The sequence below is a fragment of the Anneissia japonica genome, unplaced genomic scaffold, assembly GCF_011630105.1.
Source record: "Anneissia japonica isolate Jap-2015-1 unplaced genomic scaffold, ASM1163010v1 scaffold2692_len624387_cov171, whole genome shotgun sequence".
In the NCBI taxonomy this organism is placed as follows: domain Eukaryota; kingdom Metazoa; phylum Echinodermata; class Crinoidea; order Comatulida; family Comatulidae; genus Anneissia; species Anneissia japonica.
The window spans coordinates 441,335-458,466 of record NW_022742695.1 but is presented as its reverse complement, the minus strand read 5'-3'; the positions used below and the strand labels follow the sequence as shown (position 1 = coordinate 458,466).

The following is a 17,132-nucleotide window of genomic DNA, read 5'->3' as shown; positions in this document are numbered from 1 at the left end:
TTCTAGGCTAAGACTTTTAAAAGTGTCCACGGAAATACAATATGACCAATATATCAATATAAGAAATAAAAGAGTATATATTCCTTAAACAAACATAAAATTAAAACATAATTTTAGGTCTGTTATTCTGCTTGCATCCGGTTATAATAGTGATTGAGGTGGGCATTTAAAGTGCAGAATTCTGCATACTCATGCCATTGTACACATACCGTGTAACCTGCTCGTCGTCATTTTGGGTTTTTGTGGAGTTACCCCACAGAAACGACGAGCGCGTTGGGGGCCATTTAACCTTAGGTAATCCTAGTTCGTCTTTCGGAATATCTAATAGAGGATACGCTCCCTTATGTTTTCTTGTATTTAGCTCATTGTCATTGAATTCTGAATCCATTAACTTGTTTTCCTGGTCCTCGTCCTCAACAGAATCCTGGGACTGAAAACTGTTGTTATGGGAACCAAATCCAGATGTACTCTGAGACTCACCTCCTGCCTCTGGGGACGGATTTAGGCTCGGTTGTTCGGGTAAGTCATCCGTGTCTAAGGAGATATCGTTCCGGTTGGCAAACGTTTTTTCCCGCTTCCAGGATGCAGAAGATATGTCTTCTAACTGAATTACATCAGCTTTAGTCTCTCTATCGTCTACCTGTCCATTTACGGGCTCGGCATGTTTAGCGGTGAGGGTAGGTTTCGGTGGAGGTGTCGGTGGTTTGACGGGTACTGGTGCTACATTTGACCCGTTTTTCCGTCGCGCATGCTGGTGGGGTTTCGGATTTGGCACTGGAGGAGTTACCGTTGATGCTGTTGTCTGTGGCGGTGGTGTTGGCGGTGTTGTTATCTCTGTTTCCTCTTCTTCTATTCGATCAACAGCCATTGATTTCGATTTCATTGCAGCTTCACTCATTCTCCTCCTCATGGAAGTGGCTTTTCTTAACTCATTAACTGCTCCTATAACATTCTTAACGTTTTTAACCTTTAAAAAATCTGGCAAGGCGTAATCCTCGTCTTGAATGGGGTCCGTCTTTAAGGGTTTATGGAGGCTGTCTCTATGCTGTGGACTTCGCTTTGTCTTCTTGGGTCTGTGTCCAGATCCAAGAAGATAGTCCGGGATACTATCCACCGATGAGACCATAGATACTGACGACGACCAGGAGCTGCTTGTTGGATTCTTACCGCCTTTAGGCCCAGAAAGTGGGGTGTGCAAGCTTTTGGAATCCTGAGGTGTGCTGAAACCTTTGCTTTTTAAAATTTCAAGCATTTCGTAACGGAAGGCTGAAATGTCCACCTTTATCTCATTCAAATCGTCCTCACTAACACCAGTCTGCTGTTGGCCTCGTTTCATGAATTTCAAATATCGTTTGACTAGATTCCGCACAACTTTCTGTAAATAAGGTACGGAAATTAATTAATGTTTAAATACAAGAATGATCCCTTTCATGTGTAACGTATAAATACCTTATAGATCTCATTATTGCTTGGTGGTGCTTAATAGCTATTCAAATTAATGTATATGTGTTTCTGGATTAATTCAAAAAAGGAAAATGTAATTATTAAATTTATTTAACTGGTAACGTTTTGATAAATACATGTAAGGCTAATGCAAACATAACGTAATTAATAAATTCAAATGTTATTTCTAAATTCAAATTTCAGTTAAACTGGACTTAATTAACTGTTACCCCCATTACGCTATTGGCAAACCTAAATTACCAATCAATATTATACCTCACAAAGTAGGTTAAATATGCTAGCTAGCTACGTAGTCGATTGACATTATTGCAATCGCAGCCCTGGTTCAATACCTAAAAAGGCAAATAAGATAAAATGTCATATGTTACCTGATAGTTTTCGTCATTCTCCCTCCTCTTTAGTACATTTTTCTGAAACAACACAAAAGATACGTGTACATAGGCATAGTTTAAAGACGGCCACTCACTGACTGCACCTGGAGGTCGTCGGCCGACACGATTCTATGACGAACGCAACTCCACGAAGCGTGCGCAACGCAGTGGCGTATCTAGAAGTATTGTAGTGGGGCACTCATTGGGGTGCGCCAGGGTGAAGTTGGGAGGGGGGGTTCGATGATCAGTTGAGGGGCGCTAACTGGCAAAATAAGGTGAATTTTAGTGATTTTTAACTACATATCCGTGATTTCTTTTTTTGGGGGGGGGGCGACTGGGGGCCGAGTAATAATTCGGAGGGGCGTGCGTCTCCCGCGCACCCCACCACCTAGATACGCCACTGGCGCAACGGATCCTTTCTTAATGACGATCCGTTCAGACGTACTGCCACTAGGAAGCTTTCGATTGCACGACGATGGTAAGACGTAAAATGTAATGACGTCACTAAGAAGTCGCGTGGATTATGGGACGCAATTTTGAATCTAAGTTGAGCAGGGAACGTAGGACGGTCACGCATGAGTGAATCCGTTCTAGCGTCGCGTCGTCGCACAAATCGAAATCTCCCTACTCAATCAGCAGACGGACAGGGAGCGGAGTTGGATTCGTCGTACGACCGACGTACGCAGTGAGTATAGTGATAAATAAACCTACTTTGTTGAAATATGATGGATTGAATAACAATAACACATACTAATATCAATAAATTCTTAATAGTATCATTACTGGTAATATGTGTATATAGGCCTGTTTTTAAAGCTAAAAATTATAGAAAATTATATCATCAAAATCATGTGTATTTATGTAAAAAATAAAATAAAAATAATAACATTAATTCTAATATTATAATACAATAGCACTATTACTTATATTTTTATTAATAGCAATAGGAATTTTAATAAAAAATATATTATTATCATCATTATTATTTTTATTAATATTATTATTAGGCCTATCCTAATAATGATAATAATGATAAAGATGATTAAAAATTTAATTAAAATTTTAAAAATATGTAATAATAATAACAATATTAAATAAAAATAATAATAATAATAATAATAATAATAATAATATTTTCCTCAAATACAAGAGGAGGGCAAATCCAATGACGAACAATGTATCTGTACATTTGTGTATTGTCATGTTACTTATTGTTGAATTTGAATAAGTAATTAATCATTTACCCTTATATCTTTTTCTGAGTTACGTTTAACAGTGAGACTACAAGCTTTACGCTTGAGCCATCGAAGTATATAATAAATAGTTTTAGGACTTGGGATGATATTGAACGGTGGGGGCAGGCTTCCGCTTTCATCAAAATAGCTGATCCATGTTCTAGATCTTGCAAATTTCCAGTTTTCATCAGTTTTCTCCTGTAAAAGCAAAAATAATTTGAGAATAAAATAATTAGATAAAAAAAAGCATTGTCAGAAAGTTAGCTTAAATTCAAAATAGAATATATCTGTAGCTTTGGTAGTTGTTACGATTCTTGCAGAATTACATGTTTCATTACAAAGCCGTTTTTTCTACCTCTCTGTTCGTGATTGTTAATTTGAGGGTGTTCATATTTTCATTGCAATTTTCAACTGAGAAGAGGTAATTTTGTTTTTTTAAATATTTTATGTGGTTTAAAGGGCCTCTTCGTGTCATGCCCGTATGAACGTCTTTTCCCCATTGGTTAAGGCGTTTCAAGACGCCGAGTATCAATTTTGCTCTTCATCTTTTCTTTTCTTTTTTGGGTGGAGGTGCAACGTACAGTGCATATTATTGATGGCGTGTCAATGGGCCTCTGGTTTAGAGTCAGTATCCGAGTAGACTTGGTTTAAGGAAATGAAACCCTTACGGATTGCCAACAACGAATTAGTTTCTTGAAATTTTTACAATACATACAACTTTGTATTATAGTGATAGTTTAGAGTATACGGTACGTTATACTTAGGATAACCAACTAAGTCTAAAGACTTGTTTCCAGTGGGGTCCTTCTCCTGGTGAATTGGGCAATACACCGGGAGACATCCCCTACTCTTTTCTGAAGAATGTACTGCGTTCGCGTGCGCGCATATGGACCATATTGTATACGGGACCAACGGCTTAAACGGCTCATCTCTAAAGTAGAGTCATTTTCAAGAGATCCGTGACTAATTTTAGGATTTGGCAAGACGGACCAATTTAGATAAAATATAGCTCCTATATACCTCCCAGATATTGGGCGGGGGGGGGGTGAAGTCCCGTTTGGGGGTGTTTTTCAAAATGGCCGCCTGTTGATTTGGACGCTTGTATCACGATATCTCGAGAAATGCGATTTTTGAAAGCTTAACCTTTGACCTTGAATTGTCATATCTCGGTAACTACTGGTTACAGAGAATCACAATTGATTGAAAATTGTTCAGGAGATGCATGTTTATATTCGTCTTAATGAAAAAAATATTCAAATAGTGACCGGAAATGGTACATTCCGACCTTTGACCAATTGTAGGGTCATTCCATGTGAAATCAACCAGATTAAAAAAAGAAATTCTTGTATGACCGTCTCAGATTTTGATGACACTCCATAAAAATGATCCACTATACGAAAAAACAACAACAAAATTAGCCTTATAGGATATGTAGTTTCCGAGATATTGAACTCCTTAAAAAAGGGGCGTGGTTCTTCAAGATGTGCAAACGCAATTTACTTAAACTTTGGAAGCTTATAACTCAGGATTGGTAATAGCTATCAAGGTCAAACTTGGTATTTTAACTTATTTGTCGCCGTATTACACAAATATGGCCTTAGATTACCAGTTATCCGTTCCCTTTTGAAATTAATTTAGTATCGGCCTTCGTTTGAGTATGTACACTTACCACAATGTGTTGAAAAGACGTGTTCATCATAGCAATGAGTAAGTTGACTAACACGATGATTGTGGTGATGCAGTAAACACCCAGCATCCACGCCCCAACGAATTCAGTGACGTAATGTTCTGGTTCTACTTTGAGCACTTCCAAACTAACTAAACCAAACACTGCCCATACTAGAGCCTGTAAAGCTTGGAAGAGCCTACAAAAAGACAGAAAACTCACTAAAAATAACAAATTCATGATTACAATTCTATTGAGCTTATTCAACTGGTTCATTTTGTTGAGTACGAATTTTCTTTGAGTATTATTTTTTTAGACTGGATCGTAAAATAGAATTCGTTGACAATGAAAATTAACGTAACCAGAATGCGTTAATCAGCGTTAAGTTATGCACATGACCAAAACAATATGGCCCTTTGGTCTGTTTAGCATCAACATTTGCGTTAATATAATTTAGATTAAATTTCAGAAAATAAAAATTATAATATTTACCCACATTGTTTTTAACTCATCCACCTTGTTTTACTGTGATGGTGTGATGCAGGAATCTACTGCCAATAGGTCTATACTCAAATGCAAGTTTTAGTCGAAATCTAAATATTTTTATAGGTTAAACATTCAGAACAATAGTTACTTACTGTGTAAATGCATTGTTTTGATTCTCACACATAATACCGAAACAGCCCTCCACGCCGTCTGTTTTATAGTACAGGTAAAGTTGATTCAATCCAGCCGAGAACGAAAATAGTGCCAAAACTATCAAACACATAAATTTGAGAATGTCCTCAACCATCCTTCCTAGTGATATTTGAAGCGGTCCCAGATGTGAATTTGCCGTGAAGAAATAAACTAAACGTAACATACTGTAAATAAAGTTTATTATAATTAATTCATTTATAACAAACGATATTGGTTAACGCTGCCTAATGAAGAAGATATTAGGCATTAAATGTAGGCAAATACAATAGGAAAAGCAATAACCTTCCATATCAACATGCCAACAGCCTAACACCCATACATTTGGCAACTTAAAGACACGGTATTTAAGCCAGGCTCCGGAGGGAAATGTAGGCCTATTTCTGATTTTCCTAAGACACAAACACGGTGTGGTTCGACGAAAAACTCGGTAACAGTTAATAGGATATAGATGTTTGAATATTGAAAAACGGGGGAAAAAGAAAAGGTGGAAGAGGGGATGGTTATGCCTTCTTTTTCCAGTTTTTAAATATTCAATATCTGAGGCCTTCTTTTCCCAGTTTCTATATATTCAATATCTGTACCTTATTAACCATTGCCAAGTTTCTTTGTCTAACACCCTTTGTGTGTCTTTAAAAATCAGTTCTCTGCAACATATAATTTTTTTCCACGAGAGCCTGGCTTTAATATTAAAAAACATTGTAATTCCACAGACTATGGCTCAAAATCAGAATAGAGCCGCTAAGCTAGAAATTATTTCTAACCTTCTTTGTTTTATTAAATGACAACTATTTTTTTCCAGAGGCCAGAGTAAACATTTTGCTTTTATTTATCATTTAGTTACATGTGGTTAAGTTTCTACACTACACTCGATGATAATGGGATGGACACATGACAACCGTATACTGTACTCACACTTACCTTAATATATTCGCTACCGCAAACATGGCTTCTGATATCAACGTGGGGTCCCAGGCAGACCAAAATTCCCTTTCGCATTTGGATGGATATAAGTCTGCCTTGAACGTTTTCTACAGTCGGAGGATGTTTGAAAATAACAATTAATTAATTAAGCACATATATCAACAATATTTCGAGAAAAGTGTCATCTCACATCAATGACCATGCCATGACTGTATCATACTACGATAAAAAAAAACAAAAACAGAAATAGTATTTATTCAAAATTCATTCAAAGCTTTATTTAAAATTCACAAAGGACATGTTCGATCATGTTAACAGTTAAAATTACAAAGAGATCATAAGTTCGAGAAGGTAAAGGATAAAAGGCCAGAGAATTATTTAAAATGAGTAAAAATAAATGGTAAAAACAGTTATAAAAAGTTTTTACCGTGATGCAAAAAAGTATTTCCTAAGCACAACTTTTGTATATGTTGATCACATCTGAGTTGATTTAGTATAACGACACCAACATTTTTGTTTTCTTTGTTAATTTCAAATGTAGAATTATTAAAATACTGCACGTAACTGCGTTATTATTCAGCATCACAAATAAATAATTATATGAATATTAACATTTATTTCGTAGGCATATTAAACAGATGCACAATTCCACATCGAGTCAAAACACAACATAAAGGCCGTTTTCCAATAGACAAACTTATTCGCACGAATCGGAAATTTTCGCTTATACGCATGCACAGTTTATTTTTCATCACAAGATTTTTAAATGCGCATGCGTATGGGTAAAAATTTTCGATTCGCGCGAATAAATTCGTCTAGTGGAAAACGGCCTTCATAGAGAACGTGGGGCGATACTAAATAGCGCCATCTATTGTTCGTTGACAGATTATTTACATTACATTGTAATGAAGGCTGTCACATAATTGTTGTACGACGTTTCTTGCTACTACTGTATCCGAAACCTATTTATAATAAATGTCCACAGAAGTTTAATTGATAGGGGCAAGGTTTCAATATAAAAAACGTATGCGATCTGAAAACATATTCAGTAATTTTAAATTTAAGTTTGTTGATTATGATTATATTAAGCCGCTTTAGGTTTGTGTGGCTTATCGGGATAGACGGGGCCAAGAAAGGAGCGTTCACGTCGTGGCCCTATTCCTACCAATCGTTTGACCACTATACACGAGATCTTAATGTCGAGTTTTAAGATCAAAATCGACCTGGCTCTACAGAGTACGATCTCATGAATAGACTCGATAAGAAGAAGGTCGGGTTTAGAGCTCAACATTTTAACACAACGACACTTTTCTGCATGATCCCTTGGTTAGGCCTATGTTTTAGCAAAAGGTATCTGAGCCTATTAATTTAACTTTTATTAGGCATGCTTGTAAGTTTGTGCTTGCTTTTAAATTGTTTGGTTTTTTAACAAAAGTAGAAGTATATTAAATGTAAATTTGCAGTTCACGCCAATAATATAGATTTTGGTTCTCATGACGGTGAACTTTACCATTAGAGGCGGTAAGGGATCACTGCAAAAGTGTAATAACAAAGACGTTCAACTTCCAACAACCGTTCGTAACTCCGTATTAAAGACCGTATAACTGTATTTTCTAAAATGACTGTACTGTACTTAAAATTTTAAACTTTATAATTGTTAACGTTTCCATGTCTGTATCTTATGCACGGACCCAGTTCACACAAATGTTCCTATTAGAAAACTGTTGAAATTTCAGCTAAAGAACCTGAATGGAACATAAAAATAAACAAGGAGTCCTTTAAGGTGCATAACAACTACCACATTTCTATGACAAAATCCTGAAAGAGACCTCCTCCTTCCCGTATACTCAGTACACAACCCCTAGTAATCTAATGGTTAAGTTAACCATAACGGTTCATGAGCCAATGTCGAAAATTCTACAAATGTCATTTACTGCCTCGTATGACTCAGTCTTGCTGGTAGGAGTCGAAACTCCAATTAGGCCTACAGGGTAAATCCAAGTAACATTGTTTTTCACACTACTTGATTACCTTATTTGGATCATAGTATAAACAGCTATTTTGTATCGAATATAAGGAAATTCTTCAATAAATTAATAAAGATAATATTATTTAATTAAGTTTATAATTAGTTTATCGTGGAATGTAGTTGTCTACCAGAACTTACTGTAGCCTCCTTTTATACAATGTATTTATTTTATCATCATCATCATCATCATCATCATCATCATCATCATTATTATTATTATTATTATTATTATTATTCATTATTCAAAGACTTTTTATTCGATCATTTACAGTAGTTTTAGAAATCGGAATTTATCAATCCTCCTGTCCTACCAAAACTTATCCAATAGTACTCCTCCCCTAGGAAATAATGACAAAAACGGTTAGAATCCTTTGTGAAAAATGACTCATTCACTTCATATTTGCATTAAAGAGAGAAACCTTTTTACAGAATTACGAAGGGAAATAAATGCTTATAAAATTGCTTCAGATGTAGTTCAATGTACAATATTAGTGCTTTCCGATACGCATTAGCTATCCTAGATGATTCAACAATGTTTCGATTCCGTGATATTGATGGTGACATGTATCGTCCATCAATGTTGTTCCTTTGATCTTTTGCTTCTAACATTAAACTTCAATTACCAAGCTAAGTACAGTAATTCGTATGCATTATTCAATCTAAGAGATTATGTCGCCGAGGAAAATGCTTAGGATCCAATGGATTTGTATTACTTCACTATAAAAATGTCAGTGTTACCCTTTTAAAGGATAACATTATCTGGCATTCTATGGGTTTTAAAATTCTTGATTTTTTTACCTGATTCTAAATTTTGAAATAGAGAACATAAGCTGTCAGTCGTGCATCTTTGGCACTATCCAACAACAAATGGAACCAATATTCCTGCACAGCATGGAGCATCATCCTGAATTACTGTCCTACAAGGTTTCTTCTATTTCTTTAGCATATTGAGACAGATTAAACTATTAAAATAAGTACTCATAGAAGAATACTGAGATAGATTGGTTATATCATAGAGCAAAGAAAAGAGGTGGAATTTGTAAAAAAAAACAAAAAAAAAAAAAAAAAAAAAAACTACATGAATCTAAAGTGGAACTATACGTCAGGATTAAGGACGGACGATTTGTAGCACACTTTTTATATGGTGCTCTATATTTGACAATGAAGAGAAATAGTTGGCATACTCAACGTCTATATCGCGCCCCTTCTAGAAATAACAGAATAAATATATAAATAAATGCAGATAAAACTGGAATGACTAGTATCGTATGTGATTTAGTCAGATTGTAAACGAGTTTTTAGTGACCTTTTTGTAATTAGGCCTAGTGTTGTTTGAGAAGGAATAGGCACAACGCCTAAAATGAGTAGCAGTTTAAAATCAACTTGGCAAGGGGATTTGCACGTATATACTGGGTGCACGTATATATAAACATGGGATAATCGATAGAAACGGAAATTAGCTGAATAGGCCTATGTGTGTATACGAGGGGCAAGGATAAGGATACACCCGATTATATATTGCCACTAGACTTCAGTTACCAGGCAATCGTTTCCAACACTAATGTACACGTATAAGTAATTCCAGTACATGATGTGCTAGCACCAAATTTCCAAAGACAATTTCCAATGTTAATTAAAGGCATGGGTAACATGGGGCGGGTGCCGGATTTGGTGGTAGGTGGCCGTGCTTGAGAATCAACACCACCTCAGCCCCACCCACAGAAGTTTAAGAATATGGACCTCTAGCTGCAATTGCAATCTCATAAATTAAACGTCTTACCGGTACTAAGCCTATGTTCATATCAGCGATACAATACAAGAATTATTTTTTCAATACAATTTAGTGGTGAGATCACCGTCTGCACGCCCCTTACATCTGCCCCAGGTAACACGTGACATTATTTTCAATACTATTATTTATGTTGCATTTACCAGTTGAGGTTTGTGACAATACTATCATATTTTGATATCCACAAGGGAAATTTATTTTTTTTAATGAGATGTGAATGATTATCATAACGACAGAAACTTCCATGATAGCGCCAATGTTCTCACTTTAGTGCAAGATCAAGCATTAACATTTGTAATTGACAGAACTGATATCTTGGTTTCACTAAACTTGGAGGGTTGATGTCTTAGAGGGTTGATGTCAGGTCTTAAATTCAATTAAGGGGATGGCTGATGAAAGCCAATTCATATATTATGATTATGAATTGTTTGAAAAAAAAATTAGCTTCAACTTTTCTGCATTTTTATGAAGTTGTTCCAGTTTTCTACATTCATCCTTACTAACATAGGCCTAACTGTTTTAGCTCAATTCGGATATAATGGATCGAAACGATTGGCAAGATATAATGAACAACTGGATGTGAATCGGCAATAGTCTCACAGGAGGCATCACGCCATTAGGGTTTGATCTCATACCGTCACTGGACACCACAGTTTGGCTTGGTTATTATTATGCAAATTTTACTGTTGTTACACTAATTTCAAGAAACCTTTTAATACTATGGAATGCTTAGTTATATTTCTTGAGGCGGCTAGTTAACATAGTAAAACTTTTCTTATTTGGTTAAATTTATACTTAAATAACAAAAATACTCTTTTGTTTTATGGGATTTAATTTGAAGTAATTGATTTTTCTAGTATTATATATAATGGCACAAAACTCTGGAATAATCTACCCGAAGATAATTAAACAATCTAATCAAGGAAAACTTTTACTTTTAAAGTTAAACAATACCTATTAGCAAAATATGTTATTTGATTATAACTACATCATTACTCTATTTAGAGTACATTCATAGCACATCAATATTGAACAACACAAATTTCAAACTAATAAACAAAGATTTAATCAGGTATTTCTAAGACACGTTTCAGCTGTACCACACAATCATCAGTGAACTAAAAGAACTGAAAACTTAACAAATAAGCAAAGCCATAATTGCAAAACCTTCAGTATTTTCTCCTAGTATAGGCATATTATTATAAAGCGAATTTAAAGAATAATTCATAAACAATGTGAAATGAGATTTTTATTAATCTGCCAATTTGAAGGAAAAACGTTAAAAAGTTGATTCAAAATCCTTACAGTCTACAATCAATATTACCGTCAGTTTTAGCAATCACCATATAATTGAAAGTTCGTTTTTACCAAAAGTAAAAGTAAACGATTTAAATCATTTAGGCCTATTACAATGAAGACACTTGTAATTAAAGATGTTAATTAATAGTGATCGTATGATATTGAAGATTATTCTTGTATCTATGTATATTAAATACTGTAAAGACCGAAAGGTCCACTGAATAATCTCAGATAAGAAAGCATAATACATACTCCAAGTATTGAAATGCATGCTATCATGTTGGGATTCAATACTTCGACATTAATTAGGCCTTTGTCATCATCAGGAATGGTGATGATGATGATGATGACATAATTAATGTCGAAATATTGAACCCCAACACGTTGGCGTGTATTTCAATAATTGTAGAAATGTAGGCCTATGAAGAGATATTTAACAAAAATGTAGTCTTACTGTATTCTTAAAACGAACTTTAGTCGTAGTTCGAGCTAAAACTTTAAAATTACGTCATTTCGTATTCTTAAAACGAACTTCTACAAGCACTACGACCAAATGACGTGAACCTCGACTAAAATGATACCTCCGCAGGCCGATTTTTTTAGTCAGCCTAGGGTCAGTCTAAATCGCCGACTTGAAATATTACCCCACTAAAAACGTGTTTTTTGTAGGCCCCTAACTCACGATAAAATGGAACGAATAAAAACGATTGTATACACAGGTTTGATACCGTAAATCTTCGGTGTGTTAAGCGAAAGAAACATCAAGTTTAGCTTCCAGAAGGAGAAATTAACATGTTTTGCTAGCCACATGCTATAGTTCCTGATTTGCACGAAATCCCCTCGCGTTACGATCACGTAACTTCACAATAACAACAACAAAGAGGGCTCAACTATAATAGTTCTCCAAAGAAAGCAAATGTTCAGTGTCTGTTCAAATTCTCTATTGTAATATGTTAACAACTAATATAGTTATTATTATAGAAAATTTATTAAGGGAATGATGGTCTATTATGAATTATGAGGAAATACGTTTTTGAACCACAGACGGCAGCTAAATATTCATCCACGTTACCGGATCTCTAAAATTTCGTCTGCTATTAAAGTTAGCTCTTTTCATTGGTTAGTTTGGTAGTCGTGGCTTGCCAGTCGTCTTCAGTTAAACTAAAACTAGGACTTGATTTAGTCGTAGTTAAAACTTCGACTACATTGTTTGTGAATACAAATTGAAGTTAAAGATGCAACTAGCACTAAATGAAGTTATAGTTCGAAGTTCGACTAAAGTTTGTTTTAAGAATACGGGCTTTAGTGTTTCTGACGGAATAATATGAATATTTCAGGATGGCAAATGTTTTGAGTTGATTTCTGTAGGTTAAATGTACTTTGAGGCACATTTTGTAAAGCTCGATTTAGACTTGAAAGGAACACCAACACAAAATATATAAGCTGTTTATATTAGAGGCGAATTTCTCTAAAGTCGATGTTTTCAGACATCTGAATTTTAAAATGGTATTTCTCATGTTGTGCTCAACCTTAGAACCTAATTCAAATACCAAAATAAAGTTAATATGTCATGTATTATATTCAAATATATCAGTAACTCCTTTTTTATGGTACCACAAAACTCATTTTGTGACAACACCTTACTTTTCACTTTAATAATATGAAGATATTTAATACTCACCAAACAGTAAGCGGTGACACGTAATCCAATAACTCCCATATATAATGAATTAGTCATGAAGTCGAGTATATTCCACCAATCGCCCATATATTCAATTAGACCGTTATTCCATAATTCCTTAACTTCAGCCCAAATGTAACCTGTCGCACAAAATCAAATGAAGATTTAAAGGAGAAATTTACCAAATTTATATAATTTGAGAACTGATTTAGCATACTCATTTCCATAATATCACATATTTGAAATTATGAATCTCGTAGACGCTTTTAACCAAATTTATCCATCCGAGTTCAGCGGCAGGCCATTGTAATGCATAGGATTAGGCTGGTTCTGAGAAAATTCATAGCATTATTACTATCCTTGTATTCGTATAAAACCGAATGGCCCGGGTACGTAGACAAAGAAGTAATTTTAGACCTAGATGAGGAAGACACGTGAACGCAGAAGTGAAAAAAAACCCCGAGAAATATGTTGTATGCATAATGCCGCCTGTAGATTGAACGATTAGGCCTAGTATTAGAAGTTTGTGATCCGATAAAAACGGAAAAAATTGGGAATGCCGTCATGAGTTTCTTGGATAACAGGCCTACATTTAGCAGATGGGTTTTAATTCAGACACGTAATTTACGACGGTTTTGGATCCTGGAGTGTATGGCCTTTCTATGAGGTCTGCCTGGCACCAAAGTTTTAAACGCACGAGTCCGTGGCACTGTTACACTTATAAGTAGGCTACGGTCTCCACATCACCTTGAGGCAATAGATTTCACCATTTTCCTCAGCCCACATCATCATTCTTCCTTGTATCTTCCCACGCACTGTTTAACGTTTCCTTTTGAAACCTGGGACCTGCCGCTTACAAAGCGAGCGTCCATAAGTATGATCACGAAATGCGTTTTTAGTTTATGTGCGATCCGGTAGGCATTGAGAGCCTTCAATCATTGTTCCTTTGACCATCATTCAGATGCATTGATTAATTTTTGAGATATTGAGGTCTGGGATGTTCGATGTTAAGGGTCTCCACATGCACACCCACCCTACTCCGGAACGCATTATTTTTTTTCCCATACTGTTCCGGCAGAAATTATAGAGGGCACTATTTAAAGTCATTTAGGTGAACTGATAACCTGAATAATGCATGCATGCTTAATACTTCTTCTTGCGAGTCCCGTGTTGTTCGCTGCATGTGTGGAATATGAAAGCTACGGCGTTGTTAGGGCAGTAGGGCATGGAGGAGTTAGTTTAGAAAATAAACTAATTCCGCCATGGTTAGGTAGGCCAAAATCTTTTGGTAGTCGGTCGAGAGGAAAGTTTACGGAGTCAATACAGAGTGAACTACCGTAATTGACTACTACTGTAACTACAATATCCCTGCGCCTAGTAGGCAGTCTTTACGGACAGCACGGTCTTTGAAGTATAAAGCTAGCAGCGTTGAATTTCTGGTCGATTATTTGAGTGTGTAAAGTATAGCAATAATTAACTAGCTGATACTACTGATTCTAAAGGAAAAACGTTTATAAATGCTCGGACACACAGGTACAATTCTGTGTATTGTTTTAATGTTGACTTCTTACAAACATTTCGTTCATATTCAATATGAATAAAGGCATAGATTATAGCAAGCAGGTATATTATAAACACTAATTTTACGATATACTATAGGCCTACACACGATATGACGTACTGTTTAAGCTGTGTCTACACAATTAAATATTGAATAGCTTTATATTTAAAACGATCAAAATCAGATGGAAGTAAAAATAGCTTTGATTTACAGACGGTTCTACAAAAATCCTTAATTGTTACCAACCAATGAACCATGCAAAAGAATATATATTATAGAAACGCTCACTGTCTGTTAATAGGCAGAGATTTATTCTCATTAAAAAAAAAAAAAAAAAAAAAAAAAAAAAAAAAAAAAAATTAATTGTACTATGGTAAGTAAACTGTGTCCGAAGTACTAGTAATTTGTTTCCCAACATTTCTAAACGTCCTTCAGAATCAGTACTACTAAGTTCTAATAGGGAGCATACAATTGCTACGAACACACACGTCATACTGTATAAGCCTAACTGTGGGCCTGGGCCTCATATACGGTACCAGATTCAATCTTCTCCGTTTTGTTTTTATACTTTCGAAAACCATGCTGATGGCCTACATAGAATGTGTCTAATCTAGTACTACAATGTTTACACATAGATTGACTATCAAGGCTTATTTAAGATATTTTGGCCTAGTGACTCTATACATAGCTCATATCCACGCATAAAAATCGATACACCACTGACTCTGTTTCGCGAGTGGGGGGGGGGGAGTATGTATGCATATTCATGTATATCAGTTCTCCTAACTGACCTAAAATAGCACCCTCTATAATTTCTGCCGCAACTGTATGGGAAAAAACATAATGCCTCCGGAACGTCACCAAAATGGCATACTTTTCCCTTGTGCCATAACGAACCATTCATAAGAAATGTTTCAAGATTTTTTTTTTACATATTTCAGTGCGGGAAGTTCCCTTTAAATGGTCCTCATATTCACACTCTGCTTCGGATCATCACCAGTATTTAATTATTTCTGTTATGTCAAACCATTCTAAAAAGGTTCATTTAAATCTTTGATGAGTTTTGAGATATTTAGGTCCAGAACTTCAGCACTTTAAATGACCTCCAAATTCATACCCCAATCTGGATCATCACCAGAATGAAATAATTTCTTGTAACTTTTTTAACTTTTCCAGAAGGTTTCATCAGTGGGTTTCGTTCAGACCAGTTGATTAGATTTTGAAATACCTAGTCTGGGACGTTTCTCTTTAAATGGTCCTCATATCCCCACCCTACTCCGAATCGTCACCAAAATCTAATGATGTTTTCTAGAAAGTTTGATACAGATCAATAGGTCTGAGATATCTGGTGTGGGGTGTTATTTATAGAATAAAATTCCTAGGTTGAATATTCCAATGCATAATTCAACTCATGCATTATTTTGATTCATTGAATGTTAGACAATTAGATAATATATAAGAGAAGAGAAGAAAGAGAAGATTCACATCACCAATATTTCAGATTTAGCCTAAGGAGCAGACAACTTAACTGGATATGTGGCGTAACCACATTCCCTTAATTATGGAGCATAATAAATTGATTCGCATCAAATGTACAATCACCTTTCGACTAGTCTACTGTTGTAAAGTATGATTATCGATCAGAATATTTTAATAATCTTATTATTTGTTTCAACTTAGTTTTTTGTAGGTCACAGCATAGACAATCATTACTTCCCCTGTCTCGCACGTACGAGAGTACAAACACTGATGACAGGTCTTAAATTTAAGATTCAAGACACGAAAATTACTTGATGTATTGTCCACTCTCAGGAAATGTTGTGTTAGAAATCACTACACAATAACACTATTAATAAATAGCATACCATTTTGTTGTTTGGCATTAATTTACTATCATAAGCGTTTATTTATTATTATTAGTTATCTGTAATCTATACTCCACATTCGTATGCCAGATCGCACCATTAAAACTTATCAAAGATTGGGTGGTTTTATGCCTTTCAACATTGCTTTAGTTGTCTACTAAATACTTAACGGAAGATGCTATGAATTGAATAAGAATAGATTTCATTTCAGATCTAGACACGATATAACGTGGATGCTCTGTGCTCCTCTGTGGTGACGCTTTGGAGACCGTGTCGGCGCGACGCCGTTTGCTGATTGTCGATGGCACACTGAAAAGTTTTTCATTAAAAACCATCCGTTGCGCAAGCATCATCGATTTGCGTTCTCCGTGGAATAGCGTCGGTCGACAACCGTCGGCGAAATGGTACCAGAGTTTGAAGAAATCGTACATATTTTACCTTAGTACACAGTACTATACTACTATATATTATACTTCGTACTGTTTTAGAATAATAGAGTGTTTTAGATTTGCGTGCCACTAGGTTATTTATTTATTCTTATTAGTTTATATA

At 35.4% G+C, this 17,132-nt stretch overlaps 1 protein-coding gene across 4 annotated transcripts in view; it reads right to left on the bottom strand.

Annotated features, from left to right (window-relative positions):
- LOC117119227 (short transient receptor potential channel 4-like) overlaps positions 1-17,132 on the bottom strand; it is a 69,647-nt gene that overhangs the window by 8,044 nt on the left and 44,471 nt on the right. For 3 of the 4 annotated variants that reach the window (XM_033264033.1, XM_033264035.1, XM_033264034.1), the window contains exons 5-11: positions 13,155-13,294; positions 6,354-6,463; positions 5,375-5,599; positions 4,740-4,935; positions 3,080-3,268; positions 1,833-1,874; positions 210-1,375 (exon numbers count right to left, since the gene is read on the bottom strand). In XM_033264033.1, the coding sequence (XP_033119924.1) occupies positions 210-1,375; positions 1,833-1,874; positions 3,080-3,268; positions 4,740-4,935; positions 5,375-5,599; positions 6,354-6,463; positions 13,155-13,294 (2,068 nt within the window). The remainder of the gene's footprint in view (positions 1-209; positions 1,376-1,832; positions 1,875-3,079; positions 3,269-4,739; positions 4,936-5,374; positions 5,600-6,353; positions 6,464-13,154; positions 13,295-17,132) is intronic. The other variant, XM_033264036.1, reaches the window with a different exon arrangement.